The 18167-nt window shown below is 36.7% G+C and overlaps 1 protein-coding gene across 1 annotated transcript in view; it reads right to left on the minus strand.

The window, feature by feature from the left end:
• The window catches only part of LOC109040160 (uncharacterized), a 52698-nt gene that overhangs the window by 25453 nt on the left and 9078 nt on the right, over positions 1-18167 (minus strand). The window contains exons 10-20 of the mRNA XM_072297270.1: positions 16217-16305; positions 14476-14704; positions 13222-13360; positions 12569-12648; positions 11903-12097; positions 10754-10963; positions 6270-9878; positions 4895-4938; positions 3024-3285; positions 2076-2216; positions 1033-1107 (exon numbers count right to left, since the gene is read on the minus strand). Of these exons, the coding sequence (XP_072153371.1) occupies positions 1033-1107; positions 2076-2216; positions 3024-3285; positions 4895-4938; positions 6270-9878; positions 10754-10963; positions 11903-12097; positions 12569-12648; positions 13222-13360; positions 14476-14704; positions 16217-16305 (5073 nt within the window). The remainder of the gene's footprint in view (positions 1-1032; positions 1108-2075; positions 2217-3023; positions 3286-4894; positions 4939-6269; positions 9879-10753; positions 10964-11902; positions 12098-12568; positions 12649-13221; positions 13361-14475; positions 14705-16216; positions 16306-18167) is intronic.

Below are 18167 nucleotides of genomic sequence, written 5' to 3' on the forward strand. Positions count from 1 at the left end.
ATTGCAGACTATTAATGATTCAGAGGAAAACCAATACAATACCTCCTGAGCCAATAAAGCAAACGCAAGAAAGTACAAACAGCAAAGGACTACATTTACAACATGAGACAGAGATTCAGCAGTAGGAACATACTCAACTAGTGTGCAGTTTGTGCACACATCTATAGAGACAGGGATGTAATGAATAAATCTTCAGGAGGTATCGCAAAACTTTATTTGTGATAAGAAGATGGTTGGTATTTTAGAGCATTTTTTTTGAAGAGAAGATAAAATGCTATTTTTTATATACATTGGTCCACTCGCCCCAAACACTTTGGAAAAATTGGCATAAAGTTGATATTCTAACATTACCGATTGCAGAGAGCTATTTAATAATTCATGGCTAAAAAATACTTCCTAGGTTTTGACCAGCATTTCTAAGGACATACATTCTGTGCAGAATTGAAATAAAAAAAAGCAGTTTTAGTCTCAGTGTTTCTGCGCCAAAATATCTACAAAAAAACAGTAAAAATTGACGATTTTACACTTTGACTCTGTATAAGAGCTAAGGGCTACAAAACAAGCCTAAACTGAAAAAATCATGATCTAATCCTCTGACTAAAAAGTTGTATTAATTTTAAAGGGCAATCATTTAAACGCATATGATGAAATGAAACACATCTGTATTGGGAGTTTTGAAAAACAACATTTATGCAATAATTTAGGATTAGTGATATATGTTAGATAAAAAGATTAGATGCTTGCAAAATTGGAGGAGACGAGAAAATGGGAGGTAATCCCAGATTGTACAACACTGCTAAACTGTAAAAGATTGCATGATATAAAACTTCAAAATATCAACAGATTTAGATTTTTCAGAACTATTTAAGGTAAATGAACCAATTTAAATCTCAAAAAAGAAACACCAATCACCGTCAGATTTACAGTAAAAGTATATCTTCTGATAACTAAAGTGCAAAGTGAACAATTTTCCAAAAACTAAGAAAATCACAGACAAGTATGCTTTACTTTTGACAAGGCCTCACAACTTACCGAACGGTGGCGACGATGGAACTTAAGCATCTGACGCGATGTGTGGCGAGTGAGCGAAGTGTGTCGTGTGTTTACCTAATTATAGAGGGATAGGAGAGAAAAATAGAGTAGAGTTTTGCAACAAAACGAAAATGCAAGAGAAGGAGAAGAAAGTAGTTAGAGTATAGGAGATCCAAAATAGGAATAATGAATAAACAGGACAAGAACAAAGGAGCACGGAAGAAAAAGGAGATAAGAGTGACCACTCCACCATTATAGTCGGGAAGAATAGTAAAAATGGTGCAGAGAACTTTTTTCTTTGATGTATTAGAGCAGAGAAGAAAAGATGATGTTGTTCCTTTCCAGATAACCTTGATAATCTTCCTTCACAGTGCTAACCACTTTGAAGCCATCTGCCAACGCACAGACTCGTATTTTATTATTTTATTTGTTTTATTTTTGTAGAAATGAAAGACGCAGAAAATTTAGGGGGCAAATTCACTTGTAGGTGTAGTTAAACATGCAGATAGAATGTGCTTCACATGTAGCATCCATGAGCATTCTCAAAATTCACGCAAATTAAGAGCAAACAAATATAGAATTTAAAACACAAGATATTACAATAAATCATTTAAAGAGAACTATAATACTAAGAATAGAGCAACAATACATATAAGAAAAAAAGCCTTTACCCAACAAACCCTTACATTGCTGACTTTACTTTTCTAGTTGAAAGAAAACATTAGTTTCTAAGTACTAACCCGTGGCCTTACAATGACAAGTATATTCGTCACAGCCTTTATAGGACAAATACAAGCTGACAAGGAATCTCATCATGAAACAATGCTTTTGTAAGCTCTGTTATTTTTCAAGCAAGGGCATTACTCATCCAAACTGGTATTTGAATGAATTTCATGGAATTTCATGGAATCCGAGTTTGTTACATGAGCAAGCTTGATAGTTAAGGTTACAATAAAATTATATGCATTCTTTTTCCAAACAATAAAGAGCCTACTTCATTGAGAAGAAGATGTAACATAAATTTTGGAGTTCACCACTCTTACCTTGGGTTTTCGAACAGGACTAGACGAGGCTGTCTCCAGAATTGGCAGACGATCAGGCTGTTCCTCTAACTGCCGCTTCAATTCTTTCAGAAGTTCAACTAACAGCTCTGCATGCGACTGAGGTAACAACTTTTCGCTCACCTGAAAATTTATGGAAACATTATTGATTGGAAACATGTGTGTGAGCAGCAAGTTTGTTTTACATCTGTCAGGATCAGAAAAATCCTTGGGATGTGAGAACTCTCTTGAAGGAATCCCTACTCTTACCCAAATGAACAAGATGGAGGAAGCCTCTTTCACAAATTGGACGTATTTCTATCAAACGGAACTATGTGCATTAAGACATGAGCCCTGAGACCCATAAGAATATACATAACAGGGCTCACGTCATAATGAACATAGTTCTGTTTGATAGAAATACGTCCGATTCTGAATAAGTTCCATCATATTCTTTGGAACACAGATGTCAAATTAGAATTTGGATTCCAAGATGTTTTTTTCAATCAAAATTGAGCATGAAAAACTTCTTATTGAACACAAATCCTACTTTATAAAAATAGTAAACTGAACATTTTGAAGAAAAAATGGCGATTCAGAACATAATTGTAAAACCGAGAAAATAGGCACCGGAGTTCAAGTCTATGGAATGTTGACTTGGAGGAATTCACGGAGAAGAGGTTACTTTTTTAGAATTCGTTTGCATCTTCAATAGACAAATTTCACACTTAGCTCAAAATTTAGCCTCCTTTGACAGGACATCAACAGTTCAATAGATACACAAGGCAAGATATTTTTAAAATCACTGATATGAATAGGTGACGGACTTTTTAAATGGTTGATCCCTTTGACAATGAATTTTAGAGTCTTGCCGGTTCTATGAAACTTTATGGCACAAAACCAAGTCAGCTTGTTTTGACTCTTGCAGAAATAGTGAATTGATCAACTTACTAAATTATTAGCAATGTCTGCAGCTACCATGTCTCCGATATTGAACTTGAAAGTCACAGTTTTCTGTTTGCTTGTCTCCAGCTGACATTCGACTTCTTGGTTTTCCACAGAGAGCACCACAAGTTTTGGGCCCGAGGGTCGACTCCGACGTTTGGCAGGTGCTCCTTTCTTGCCTTTACTCCCAGTGTCTAAGGCAACAGCTTCGGCCTTTTCAATTGAACTAGGAAAACAGGAAAACATGAGCCAAAAAGTACTACTGCTCCTGAAGAAAATATTACATTATAAGTTTTTGAGGGTGGAGACAAAAAAACAAACAGTCTTTGACTGGCTATGATATACTAGTAAAAATGAATGAGTCAGTTGCGCTGAGCACAGAATTGGATTTTGATGTTTGATTCTTGTGAATCAGCTAAAAAAAAATAACATCCGTCCGATTAGCAACTCTTTATGTTTAATATAAACCATGATATCGTGCTTTGAAAAATTTGTTCGATGATGTCAGCAGTGACACAAGTGTGTCACTACCAGCTTGCTTTCATTTGTCAGGGAGATACACATTTTTACTGGTTACTAAACCTGAAACTCAGATGGAAGCAAGGTGGAAGAGACCAAGGGAGTCTATCGCGGTGGATAACATCATGACCGGATGTTTCAAAGCGCGATATCTCCATTAACATTGAATGGAGAATGTTGCTGTTGCGACAGACCTTATTATTTTCAGCTAACCTACAAGAATCAAGCATTAAGACACAATTTTGTGGCCAGTGCAACTAACCCATTTAGTACCCGGGACTAGAAAAATATTCAGCTCTCAGACAACTGCAAAATAATTCTCTGTACAAAATCAGTCACAAGAAAAAGGAACTTTGCTTATGAAGGGTTGAAGTTGAGTTAATGACACTCAAGCATAAAAGAGTGTCCTACGAACAGTTTAGGACAAAAATGTCGCGAAGTGTTACATGTAGGCAGAGTTATGGTGGTTTAAAGTATGCAGCTCGAAAAAAATTACTTAGAGGAGAAGCTGTTTAAAATTCGTAACTACCATGTTTAGAGACTGCAACTGCCAGTTCATGATGGAACTTGATGCTTAATAATGGGACAAAAAGAACTAGACTGCTTAAAACTTTATCTTTCAGACACAAGGGTTTCATGTTGAAACCTTCAAATTAAATTTTTCATACCACTTCCACAAAAATCCATCTCCTTAAAATTTTGCTTTGGTGAATGGTGCCTTATGCTATTTCTGTTGAGCTTCTGTTAAGATGAACCATACGGCTGTATGAGCCAGTTGCGCTGGTCACAGAATCATGTTTTGATGCTTAATTCTTATAGACTGGCTAAAAATAATAAGATCTGTCCAAACCGCAACTTTCTACTTTCCCATACTAACCAAGATATCGCCTTTTGAAAAGTCGAGTTTTGGACGTCATCCATCGTGGTAGTGACACCCTTGGTTTCTTCCACCTTGCTTCTATCCAAGTTTCACTTTAGACAACCAGTACAAATAAGCATCACACCGATTGATGAAACAAGGTGGCAGAACCAAGGGTGTCCCTACCGCGGTGGACGACATCAAAAATCCGACTTTTCAAAGGCCAATATCTCTGTTAATATTGACATAGAAAGTTGCGGTTCAGACAGATCTTATTATTTTTATCCATTCTACAAGAATCAAGCATCAAAACACTATTCTGTGACCAGCGTAACTGACCCATTTTACTCTATGATAAAAAATCATAGGAGTAATGCTTGACGCATAATGCCTAGGGCGCTAAGTGCTTTGGTAGGTTTAAGTGCAACGCGGTCAGTGGGCGTAGCCCCCTTGTACAATATATAATATACAAAATTAGGAAGCTTTTGATGCTACTTACTTATCATTGGTGGAAGTTTCTGGTGTATGATTCTCTACCATGAGCTGTGAAATGTAAAATAGATATGATTAGTAAAAATGTTTCACTAGAACATAATAGCTGAACACCTAATCAACAAATATGACTCCTTTAACAGGATGTAAACTACTATTCACATAATTTTATAAATAAAACATTTGGAAAGTTGAATCATAAACAAAGATGTTTCACTTTTTATTGCTATAAAATATTACTTGGGAACTGATTACCTGTAATGGATTTTTTCATTGAGAGAGTACAAGAAGCATCTAGAAAAATGTACATTCTACTAAATATTTCATCAAAGTTTTCAACTTCAAAATCAAAGGTTGTCATGCAAGTATGAAATTCTCAGACGATCTCAGATAATTGATGAAAATGACGTAAAATTCCTACATCATACACTGCATTGATACCTCCACGATGTCTATCAGTGTCAACCCTGCAATTAATGCTGAAATTTCAACGGACTTTTTATACTGAAAGTACTGAAATCATCCTGAGAAGTCAGTAACTCTTCCTAAAATTTATTTTTTAATCAGCTCTCCTAGGAAAAATTCCGTCTAAATATTTCTGGAGAGGATCTTTCAAAAGCAAAGAAAGAAAAAACCAATTTTCCAAGAAACATGACTGTTAGAGAATGATCTCAAAAATAAAATTTACGATGAAATGATGGAATGAATTTTCGAGTTTTTATACCAAGAGTCTCTATCATCGAAAAGTGTTGTAATAGTCACATTTCAAGAATACCTGAGATCTAGTGTAAGTCAGCCCCTCCTAACCACACAAAAAACTGCGCAAAGCACAGCTTTTAAAACAATCACACAACTGCAAGTGATTTTTAGCGACAAGCAAGGCATAGAGAGAAATAAAGAAAGGAAAAAACTGGAGAAGAGATTCAATGGACAGCAAGAGCAAAATGAAACAATAACGTCTCACAAATAAAAAGATAATGGCACAAAAAAATAAATAAATAACTAAATAAGTAAAAATTACAGTAGTATTAGTTTCAAGTTTTAACTTTAGTAATTTTCTCCTTATAAAGTTCTTTTTATGATCATCAAAATAATTCATTCGCAATTTTCACTCAGTATTAGTAATTTTTTAAGTTTTCAGTCATATTTATCCTCCGGTTCTTTCAAAAATATTTTAGATCTGAAATGAAGAAAACAGGGTAACACATAAAAAACATTAATTGAGGGGTTAATCGAACTGATCGGTTAGCCAAGCAACCGCAACCAACCACTGTTACTCTACGAACCTAGGGAAAAAGTTAAATATGAGACAGACACTTCTCTAACTCAAACAACCAAATACAGGTAAAAGAACACTACAAAAACTGAATGAAAATAAATACCTGATTTTCTGAACCAGTTTCAGTTAGGTCAGTAACTTTTCCTTGCAATCCCAATTTGTTGGGTAAACTTTGAGCCCCAGAATCATGCATGTCTAGGCCATCACCGAGTGTTGATACAAGGTTAGTAGTTTGGTCAGGCATAATTTCATTAGACACATTGTATTTGAGGCCTGTTGCAGGCCCTGATTCCATAAGAGCACTCTGATTCTGTAAAGTCTGATTTTCGTTGTTCCCTGGCAAACAAGTGCAGTCTGAAATAGGCTGATGCTCGGATACCATAAACTGATGGACCAAAGTCTGGGTGGGAGTGGACGGAACCGAATTAGAATGTTTACTAGTCATAATTTCCCCAGGGATTTTGGTTAGTTGACTGCCATACGTTTCTACGGAATACTTCCTACACTCTGTTCCTCCAGGGATAGCAACATGCTGACTACCATCTGGAGCAGCTGGAGAATTTGAATATTGAACATAAGGAGGTTCAATTGGGAGGGTTGGAAGATGGGCACTCATAATTTCAACAGGAGGAGTGATGTACTGATCTATTGGAGTTTCTGTAGCAATGACTGGATGAGGGATTTGAATATTCGTCGAATTCATAATGTTTGGGGTGCTAAAACTCTCTTCAGTAACAGAGGAAAACTGCGATAGATTTTCGGTGGGTACATCAGAAGTTTCACCAATTTCAGTTTTTGCAACAGAGCTGACATACTGAGGATTTAAAGTCGCAGCGTTTGTATCAGGACCCTGGGTAGATGGAATTTTTGTAGAAATATCTGTGAGCAAATGAGGCGAGTTCATCTCATCAACAGAATTTTGAACCTGTTGAAACTGAGTGTTTTGCATAACAGGTGGAGGAAATGATTGATTTTGCAACATGTTTGGTTGGTCCATCCTAGTACCAAGATTGGCCTGATTTAGCTGCTGTGTGAGAGCTTGCATCTCAATCTCGGATTGAAAAACATTTGGTGCCATTGCATTCGTATTCTGATTTATAGCTTCTTGACCCATAGACTCAGGGGGTGCAGCAGCATCAGGTATAAATCCAACTATGCGAGGCTGTGTCTGATTGTTTTGGTTCATTCCGAGTTGAGGTGCTACCGGCAAACGATTTGCAGCACTCAAGTCACAAGTAACACCACTATCAGAAGAGAGGGAAGAGATTGATGATATCATGGAAACAGAGGATATTTTCCTTTGTTGTTCCTCTGACATCATTGGAACCGAAGATATTTTCTGTTGCTGTTCTTCAGACATCATCGAATAGGTAGGTGTTATTGGATGCTGCTTTTCTGTTATAGTGTAAACAGACTGAGATGGCTGCTCAGTATTTTGGCCTACATCTGGAGACAGCTGATTGTAGCCTAGGTTTCTATTATCTACTGACTGTTGGATTAGCTCTTGACCAGACGAAAAAGTTCCATCAGTTGTCACATGATATTCTAGATTTCCTTGATTGGCAACTGAAGTATAATACTGTTGGTTTATGCTTGCTTGTTGATTACTTCCTGCCTGGAAATTCAAAGCATTTTGCTGATACTGCAGAGAGGAGGACTGATTGTTCATCCCAGGGGGTAAGCTGGGATCTGTAGGGATTGGTTGAGCAGTTTTCATGTATTGTATGGTGTTTGGTAAATTTTCATTAGAGTCAAGTTGAGCATTGTGATGAGAATAATGACTTACATCAGGTGCATTCTGTTGGCTGGCCGAGATAGTGTCGGAGACAGTTTGCTGCACAAGTTGGCTAGAGTCTGGGGGGATTTGCTGTACATAAGATCTAGAATCAGGAACATTTTGTTGAGTATGATGTCCAAAATCAGGCATGGCTTGATGAGCCATGAGTGGCTGAAAGTTTCCTTGCAGCATCTGCTGGTGATGAGTTTGCTGGGTGTATGCTTGTTCTTGCAAGGCTCGCTCATATTCAAGTTTTTGAGTTTGCGGAACTTGGTTAATTTGTTGTATTTGCTGATGCTCAGAATGAATTTGGGGCATCAGCTGATGCTCTTGTTGTACTTGATGTGCTTGTAAGTCAGATTGTTGATGGTATAACTGCTGATGCTCAGGTTGATAGTTGCTCTTCGGTACTTGTTGATAATCCTGCTGAATCTGATGCAAATCTTGCTGCGGCTGCTGCCTCTGACACATTTGCTGTTGCTCTTGGTTCAATTGAATACGTTGAGTTGACTGATGTTCTTGCAGGTGTTGCATCTGTTGCATCTGTTGGTGTTCTTGCTGATGCTGCATCTGTTGGTGTTCTTGCTGACGCTGCATCTGTTGGTGTTCTTGCTGATGCTGCATCTGTTGGTGTTCTTGCTGATGCTGCATCTGTTGGTGTTCTTGCTGATGCTGCATCTGTTGGTGTTCTTGCTGATGCTGTATTTGATGGTGTTCTTGCACCTGTTGCAACTGTTGTTGTTCTTGCTGATGCTGTTTTTGTGGATGATCTCCTTGATGGTGCACTTGTTGCGACTGTAGATGTTCTTGGTGAAGTGGCATTTGCAACAACTGCTGATGATCTTGCTGATGCTGCAACTGCTGATGATCTTGCTGATGCTGCAACTGCTGATGTTCTACATACTGCTGAATTTGTGGCATCTGTTGAAGTTCTTGATGATGAATGTGTTGATAATCTTGTTGCATCAACTGAATTTGCTGACGTTCCTGTTGATGTATAACTTGCTGGTGCTCCGGTTTATGTTGAATCTGCTGATTTTCCTGGTGTTGCAACTGCTGCACTTGCTGAGGCAACATCGGTTGGACATTTCCTTGGTTTATGTAATTTGTGGTGTAAAGTTCGGGCTGATTTTGTACCTGCACTGGGGTGGAACTTGTAATACTGGCAGCAAAAGAATTTTGTCGAGAGTCGTCAGATGGTTGATTTGAAAAATATGATACAGAGCCTTCTTCTTGACGAGAATATGGAATATGTGGAATGCTTTGCTGATATTGTTGGTCTTCGGGATGTGAGTAAGAAGCTTTTGGAATGGTTTGTTGGTATTGGATGTCATCTGACTTTTGATAAGTAGTCTGTAAGGCAGCTTGCTGAAACTGCTGTTCATCTGGCCTATTGAAAGAGGCTGCTGTAATATTTTGCTGAAATTGTTCATCTGCTCGAGAATAAGTAGCTTGTGGAACACTAGATACATATTGCTGTTCATCTGGTTGCGAATAAGTGGTTTGAGGAACCAATTGTTGATATTGTTGCTCATCCAATCGAGAATAGTCTGCTAATGGGGCAGATTGCTGAAATTGCTGCTCTCCTGGCCGTTGAAAAGAGGCCTGAGCCACATTTTGCTGATATTGTGAGGAAACGAATTCCCCTGGACTATCTGAGGCTTGAACATGCACTTGTTGCAAACCAGGGAACATATTACTAGAATCAGACGTGATTGAGGAATCCATAGAAAGGGAGGAAATGTTGGATATGGTGGAGATTTTTCGGTGATATTCTTCACTCTGGGTACTCAAGTTTGATACATTTGATATTGTCGATATTTTTCGCTGATAATCTTCTTGACTCAGGCTCTGGGGAACTGATGTTTGTGGCATCCTATCAGCTAGCTGTTGGTCAATATTAGAAAATTGTTGATTAACTGAGTGTGTCTGAAACTGAACATAGAGAACGTATTAGACAAAAGGCACCCCATTTAAGTTTGAACATTAAATCAGTACCACAATCATTTTGTAAAGCAAAAACTACTGTTACTCATGAGCTAAAAACGGTTTGCAGTGCTCATTTTGATCAGAAAAGTGAAAGTTTAGTCATGTTAACTTGTTTAACCAACGAAAATTTCGTGAAACCATTACCTTAAATTATAACATTGACCCACTTTTCCAGTTTTCTTAAATACTAGGCAATGCAATAGCGGACATGAAATCCAATGTTAGAAAGCTTTATTACGGACTCACATGGACCAATATCTGGTAAGATAACTCTTCTCCAAAATTTTTGCTTGCAAGCACTTTTTGTAACAAATTGTCATCAACGAGAAGAGAATTATTAGCGGCTCAATAAAGAACTATTACAATTGCAATCAGAGCAAAATTAACGGCCACAAAAGCAGCATGTTTAGTGCCTAAATTTGACATATACCACTGAGCTCTTCCAGATCACTGACAACTTTGAAGTGATCATATTCATTACTTCTAGACATTTCCAGAATAATAGAGCACATAAAAGAGGACTCTCATTTAACACAATCAAGCCTAAACCTAGTAAAAAGAAGAAAAAAAATCCAGAGGGTTATTTAAAATTCTACTTTTTAAGACTACTTTCACCTCCAGATTTTTACGGAATATACTGAACATTTCGATTGACTTTTCTCTACTAAATTATCAATTAACTTGGTTTTTTCAATTATACCCACCACTAGCTGATATATTCTCCCAATAGTTGAATGAAAATTATGTAGAAAGTTTGAGATTGATTACTGTTTAGAAGGATTCAAGCAAGCATGCACTTAGATTACATTTATGATACTAACATATTGTTGGTTTTGAGTTGGGTTCTGATTCTGCACAACTAAGTCCTTGTCTGATATTTCACAGGGTACTTGCTGCACTTGAATTGGCTGTTGGATGTGTTGTTGCTGTTGAGAGTAATTTTGGTAGGAAACCAAATTAGGGTTCTCGACATTCGTAAAGCCTGGCATAATGTTTATTAGAGGGACACTGCTGGTGAGAGATTCTGCTGGCTAAAAAAAGAAACAAATTTTAGGGTTATTTTCTTACTTTCGATAGTTTTTCTTTTCTTTACACAGTGAACTGAAGAAAACATATTTCAGAAACACATGTTTTTCAAAACCTTTAAAGTCACTGTGGGAAAACTTGACTCCTTGTTTAATGTAAAATCTTTGTCATAGTTGACACAACGAAAAGTGCTGAGTCAATGACTAGCTTGGAGTATTGTACACAGGTTAAAATGCAGGTCATTGGCTCATTCAGAGTGCCCAGGCAGGCTTGGCAAGCCACCCTTAAACAATACACTGGGCTGCTAACTTGACTCTAACAGGAGAAGAGGGAGAGGGCAGTAAATACTGGGTAGAGAGGGATGCTAATCTTTCTTAAAATTTGAGTACTATAATTTGTTGGATTTTTGTTTAGTATAGCAGCTACAAGAGTGTGATTTTACAAATATACATAAAATTTTCCAGAATACAGAAAATTCAAAATTTATACAATATCGAACCATGTTTAAAAGATGGAATAGTTGAACATTCTATTGGAGCTGATTGATACCCAACTTATAATTATTAGAAAAAAAAAAAGAAAAACGTGTAGTAGGGAATGATAAAAATGGATGTTCAGAGGTCTAAGAAATGTCCAGCATCTGGGTGGCTCAACATATCCTGTTAAGGCGAAGCAATGGAAAATCCATAGATTCAGACGGAAAAAAATCAAAAGGGTAGAAGGAGGCGAGGGTGATTGAGGCTGTAATGATATGAAAGAGTGAAGTATTTATGATGGGCCAAAACACAGAATACGCACAGTATTGTAGCATACTTCCATTTCACTTAACTTACTTCAGATAAATGTTAATTGAAAGTTGTTGTAAAGATATCATACTCACTTGAGAGTATGACTGCATTGAAGCATCGGCGTTAGAGAAGGTATTTACAGGAGCGTTAGAGGTAGAAACATTTGCTGGGTAATACTGTTGTTGTGGATTTTGAGGCTGGTGTTGTTGTTGTTGCTGCAGCTGCTGCTGTTGTGTGCTGCTGTTGTTGTTGTTGTTGTTGTTGTTGTTGTTGTTGTTGTTGCTGCTGTTGTTGTTGCTGCTGCTGTTGTTGTTGCTGTTGAACTTGCTGCTGCTGCACTCCTATTTGTTGCTATTATTAGACAAAGCAAGAGATTTGAAGTTCAATTTTAAACGAATCAGTAAAACAGCATTTCATGATACACCTGAGTAAAATTCACTTTTGAAACACCATGTGAAAAAAATTGAATTTTAGATACAAAAGTTATTTCTGTAATTTTTGGCCCACTAAAAGATTAAAACTAGCTGCCTGGATGTATGAGTTCTGTTGAGAAAAAGTGCCGTAAGAGATGACAAAATAATTTTTGGGGGTAGAACACAGCTTTAGACAAATTGCAGCATGCCTTGTTCACAGAAGAATTTGACAGATATTTTCATCATTAGTTTTGGTGAGGCCTTGATCATAAATATTATTTACTCCAAATTAAAACTCCAAATTTCTACGGACCTCTGAATACTGATGAATATCCTGGTGAAATTGATAAAAAAACTGCTACCTTAATAACTATTAAGCCTAGCACAGCATGTATCAGAGGGCACTTACTTCTTGCAGGATTGCTGAGTCTACCACTAGAGCATTCACCAATTGTGGATCAGTTACTTGAGATTCTACTTGATGAGTGGCTGAAAAAGAGGAAAAAAGAGCTCAAATAAGATTTAAGCGATTTTTAGAAAAAAATTGTCACTGAACAAAATATTAGAAACAAAGATAAGTTGCTGCAACTTGCTTAGATGTCCATGTGTACAGAAAAAACATAAAAAAGGAGGCTTAATTGTGATAACAACCAAGTTCTGGGCCTTTCGCCATGTAGATAAGCAAGTTTGCAAAGTTTAACTTAGCCTGAAAGATAACCTTCTGTTGACAAATTTTAGGACTTCCACTGCCATTGCACGATACCTAAAAAGTTTTATGAAGATGACATAATTAAATATTGATAATTTTAGCGTCTTCTGTACATTGACAAGCATTGCACAATGAAAAATTAAAGACCTAAGAATAAAAAAAAGTGTTTCCCCATACCAATCATATTCATTTGTTTTCAAGAAACTTTTCGACTTCTGGTGCACAAAGCCTATAAAGTTTTTCAAATGCAAAAAAATGGCAGTTCAGTTACAGTCTTGATACATACATGATCATAATTTAAATTTATTTCTTGCAAAAATACATATACTAGTAGATATATAACTAAGACATACACAGGGCTTCTTCTTTGACTGTGGAAGCTAAGTCGGCATTTTTCTTTTCTTCTCTCTCTCGTTTTAACGCACCAATCTGAGCAATCAGCAACTTTGAAACAGAGCGTGCATCATCTTCCATGATCAGTCCTGATTTTGCCTAAATAAAGAAACATTCAATTTCAATTTTTTGAAGAAAAACACTTTACACAGAAATGGATAAAACACATCTCTACTAATTTCCTTGCTTTGTTCATTTTGGATAAAACATCTTCATTCATTGAGAATCAAGAGTTACAGACAACTTTCATTACTTAGTTGTTTAAGTCAAAAAAGGCAGCTGACAGAAAAAACTACAAATAATTCAAAGCTCCTTGTTTGTGTGATTTCACTTTATTGCTTTGGGAGATAGCCCTTATATATGTTTACATATTTTTAAATACATTTTAATGCTTAAAATGTTTAGAAAACAAGGAATAATATGAAAATGGTAGAGTGAGAAAGTAAAATTTAAAACCAGCATCCATCGAAATCCCACAAAACAAGTGAATTCACTTCAGGTCTATACAGGCAGGAGAGTGGATTTTGCAAGGTAAGACAAAGCCCTGTCCCAGTATGCTTGGTCCTTGCAATCCACTGACTACTCGTTAACCCACTGACTAAAAGTGATGACTCTGAGCCATTAATTGACTTGGCAATGTTTATGATATATTAGTGATTCTATTATAAACTAATTCCTTGTCAATATTTATATACATAGTATAACCAATTTTAAGCTCATGTTTTGCAGTAATTTATTGCTTAGTCGCAGTATTTTTGTATAATACTAACCTCAAATATTCCTGATTTTTGCTCATTTTGCTACTTTTCTGATTTTCAAAGCAATAAATCAAGAATATAGAAGGATTGTAATTGAATTTTCTCCATTCTTCCTCAAAGAACCTATTATAAATGCTTAGAATTTTTATTTTTAACCTCAGGAAATGAGTTGAGGATTACTTATGAAGATTCGAAGTTAATTATTTGTGCATACTTAAATACTAATTGTAGATGCAGTAGGGTTAAATTGAATAATAATTTACTGGGTGAACCATTTGACATTCTGAGCTAAGTATCCATTCGATGAGTCAAATTTGATGAACTTCAAAAAGGAGACAAACTCTATTAAAAAGCAACCTGCATTTAAAACATTTAAATTACCTAATAATAGCATGAACTGACCCAAAATACCTAGTCAATGTTCATTTTTTTTGCTCTTCCAGAAGTGTTACTTACCATTTCAGCGGCAACCTCGTCTGCGTTATCTGAGGCCATGTCAAATTCAAACTGGATTGCTTCATTTTCCTTGTGTTTATTGCTGCGCTTCTTAGGATCAATGACACGCAAGCGGAACTCCACTTTTGTGGCATCTGATTTGACAGCTTCATCCCGGGAAACCAACTCTACTTTCAAACCAATATCTTCTGCAAAAAATTCTAGACTTAACAGTTCTTTGACACCCGGTCTGGAACATAAACCAATTTAATATCAGGAGCTAGTACAGATGTAAGGTAAAATGTAAGATCCCTGATAAAAACTTTTTGTCATGTCTACGCTTGAAGTAAAATAGCCAAGAGCCCTAGGAAACAAATTTTAGTGCTTTTACAAAAAGTTTCACTCATTTGTTCCTCAGTTATGAACAGATATTTTCAGCAGAACCAAGCAATTGAGGACCAAAATGTAAAAACCACCCTGCACCAACGATAATTAGGGAGGCCAAAAAAAAGAGGTGCTGTCATCCTATCATATACACTGAAAGAGAAAAATATTACAGTAAAATTAGAGTTAGACAAAACGTTTTCCTTTGTCACAATCCTACTCAAACAGCCTGGGTGATTTCTTACAATAGGAAATATGCTTCAGCTTTTTGACTGCCCATAAATTGTCCAAACATTCAGCTGGATACAAACGACCATCTAATCTTGTGTAGTCATCTGCAGAAATGACTGAGGAGTGTGACACATTCTAATATTAACAAAACAACTCAGGGAGCGAAAAAGAGAAAGAGAGTAAGAAGCAGGTGGTTCTATTTAGACATTTTTTAAACTATTCCGTCTCCTATACACTTTTATTCTTGACTGACTGTGTGACAGACAGCAAATATTACAGAAGAGAAGCAAATCCTTTACACTACAACAAGTACATGATGGATTTCATCAATTTTTTTTTTCTCTTGTGTGATTTTGGATAAATGGTTGTTACAGAATGCTTGGTCAAGATTAATAAGGTACTAGGGGGCTATGCCCCCTGGCCGCTACGAGGCTCAACCCCCAGAGGCCGCTTTGCGCTCTCTTAGGCCCGCGTTGACAAAAGAACAACCTAAAAAAATTCAAAGATTTTCATACCCGACTCTCATTTGTCTAATTTCCCTCTGGCTAGGAGCTATTGGACCAGTAAGAATCGAATGAAATAATCTGCATTAATTTCAAACTTCACGCCAAGACTGGAACAAAACGGAACGAAGCGTTTCGTCCCTTTTGGATAGTCTGTAGCAAAAGAGCATACCTCCAATTCACTTACTTTACTAACAGACCAAGATTCAACATTTTCCGCTTAGTAAAATTTTGCCCCCCTTTCTAAGCTCTCTGGTTTAATCTTATTTAAAAAATCTGGGTCCTATTTTCAAATTCTGATTACAGCAGGCTTATATAGAACTATCGCCTGTTGACAACCGCAAAAATCTTGGGAATCAGCCTAGAAGAACGCTCAAAAAAACTGTGACAGAAAATAAAAATTTACATTGTTTAAATGGGAAAATTCGCAACTGTGCCACGTAATATATAAACCTGGGTTATACTTTCAACATCTGAATAGAGAGGGCTCATCTACAGACAACTGCCTGTCAGTAGCCACAGAAATCACAAAAATCAGCCCGGTAGAACGCTGGAACTAAGCGTTACCGGGCATGCACATTTAGGAGGTCTCAGAGCTTATAATATAGATGTAAAAGCTGAACGAGTAAACTTCATAAACTCACCTTTCATCCCTCCGAAGTCTGATGCATCGCTCTATAATATCACGAACTTCCGGGTTTTCCACCCTTTCGTAACTTAAAGGCTTCACACCCTGAATAAATAGTCATCAAAATTAACACAAAATATAAAAAAATTAAGTTATAATTAAAAAAGAAACTAATGGGGACCAGGTTTTCCCTGACCAAAAAGATCAAAATGCTCGACTTATATTGATAATTCGCACTCACAGGACTGAATTGGTATATTGTGAGGTTTCCAGAACTTTACCCAATGCCCATCTCCAGTGATAAACGTGATTCCAACGCGACTCAGTCGCGTTTATCATTGTGGAAGGGCTACCAGCTCAAAAAAAGCCCAGAAAAGTTCTTTTAAATGATTGGTTAAATAGTTAATAGTTAAGTACAGTAGAAACCACTTATAACGACACACGCTTATAACAGAATTCCGCTTATATCGTAATTTTCGCGAGGTCCCGTTTTTTCGCCCATAAGAACAATGTAAAATAATCCCGCATACATCAGAAACGCTTATATCAGAGACCCGCTTGTAGCAGAAAGAATTTTGATCCCAGAGTGAAAAAATTCCGATAAAAACGAGATTTTCCCAAAAAATGTCTGTGCCGAGTTTCGGAAAGAATAAAAAACACGAGTTAATCGCAAACTTCAATCTTATCAGATAAGCAGAAGGTCAAAGGTTACGTTATGAGGCAGCGATGCATGGTTAATGGGCCAGCGCATCAATCATCTGTTGACATGTGATGACATAGCAGGTGCATTGTTGTTTGATTGGCTATTGTATTTACGTCACTTGTGAAATCGCAGACGCCGGCCCTGCTTCCTAGGCACAGGATGTAAACAATGCCGATGACCCCTGAGAGATTTTAACCTTCCATTGTTGCGGTTTTCACCCAAAATTTATTAACATTATTTCACGTCAGTTTTAAAAAAAATGACAGCTTGTTGCATGGATTAGCTTTACTGTTTTGTACTTGATAAGAACAAATTTATTTCTTCTGCTTATCATAAAATTAAGTACTGCTTGTGATAAATTCAAAAGATCCCAAGAAATCGGGTATTTAGCTGTCACGATGCGGCATTAGGCAGCTTGAACACGGACCCATTGATCGCAGAGAGGCGCAGGCCGCGCTGTTGCTGCAAAAAACTCAATATTTACCCGAAAACCGCTTGTACCAGAATCCTGCTTATAATGTAATATTCGGCCGATCCCGATGCGTTCTGTTATATGTGATTTCTACAGTAGTTAATTTTATTAGAGACATTCAGCTTCTTAGGCTAAAATGCAAGTGAATCGTTAATCATACATGTATATATTTTCTTATTATCTTGTGCAGTACCTACACTTTTACTACGTTTTTATTGTAACCTTGTAATTGATACTTCAACATTGGATTATAATACCGATTTCATGATAAAAAATGTTAAGTCAAATTGACCTATTAATAAAATGCTAATACAAGGTGCCCTGATTCTTAGTTCTATGCAACCTTGCATTGAAGCGGTTTAATTGGTTAATGCAACATTTAACAACATTAAGCAAGAAAGAAAAACTGAAAAAACGAGGTGACAAACTGCGAGTATCAAAACTGAGATAAGAACAACATTCATTGTACAGATGTGAGATAAAATACTCAAACTCACAATAAGAACGAAAATAAAATAAAAAAAAACTTTTTAATTTCGTTTTCTTTGAGAGTTTGAGTTCATTATTTCGATTTTACACAATTTATGTTGTTTATGCCTCAATGCAACATGTCTTGAAGCACAGTCTGATAGCCATCAATGCATTCGCACCTTGGCAATGACAATTTTTCCATTCCCTTTGAGGAATCACACTCTTTCATTCGCTGATAAATATTGAACTTTAATTTTGAGTAGGGGCCTTCAGTGAATGACTTTAATCTTCATTACATTTAAAGATTGTAAAATTGACAAT

Source organism: Bemisia tabaci, chromosome 2, assembly GCF_918797505.1.
Source record: "Bemisia tabaci chromosome 2, PGI_BMITA_v3".
NCBI classification, from domain to species: domain Eukaryota; kingdom Metazoa; phylum Arthropoda; class Insecta; order Hemiptera; family Aleyrodidae; genus Bemisia; species Bemisia tabaci.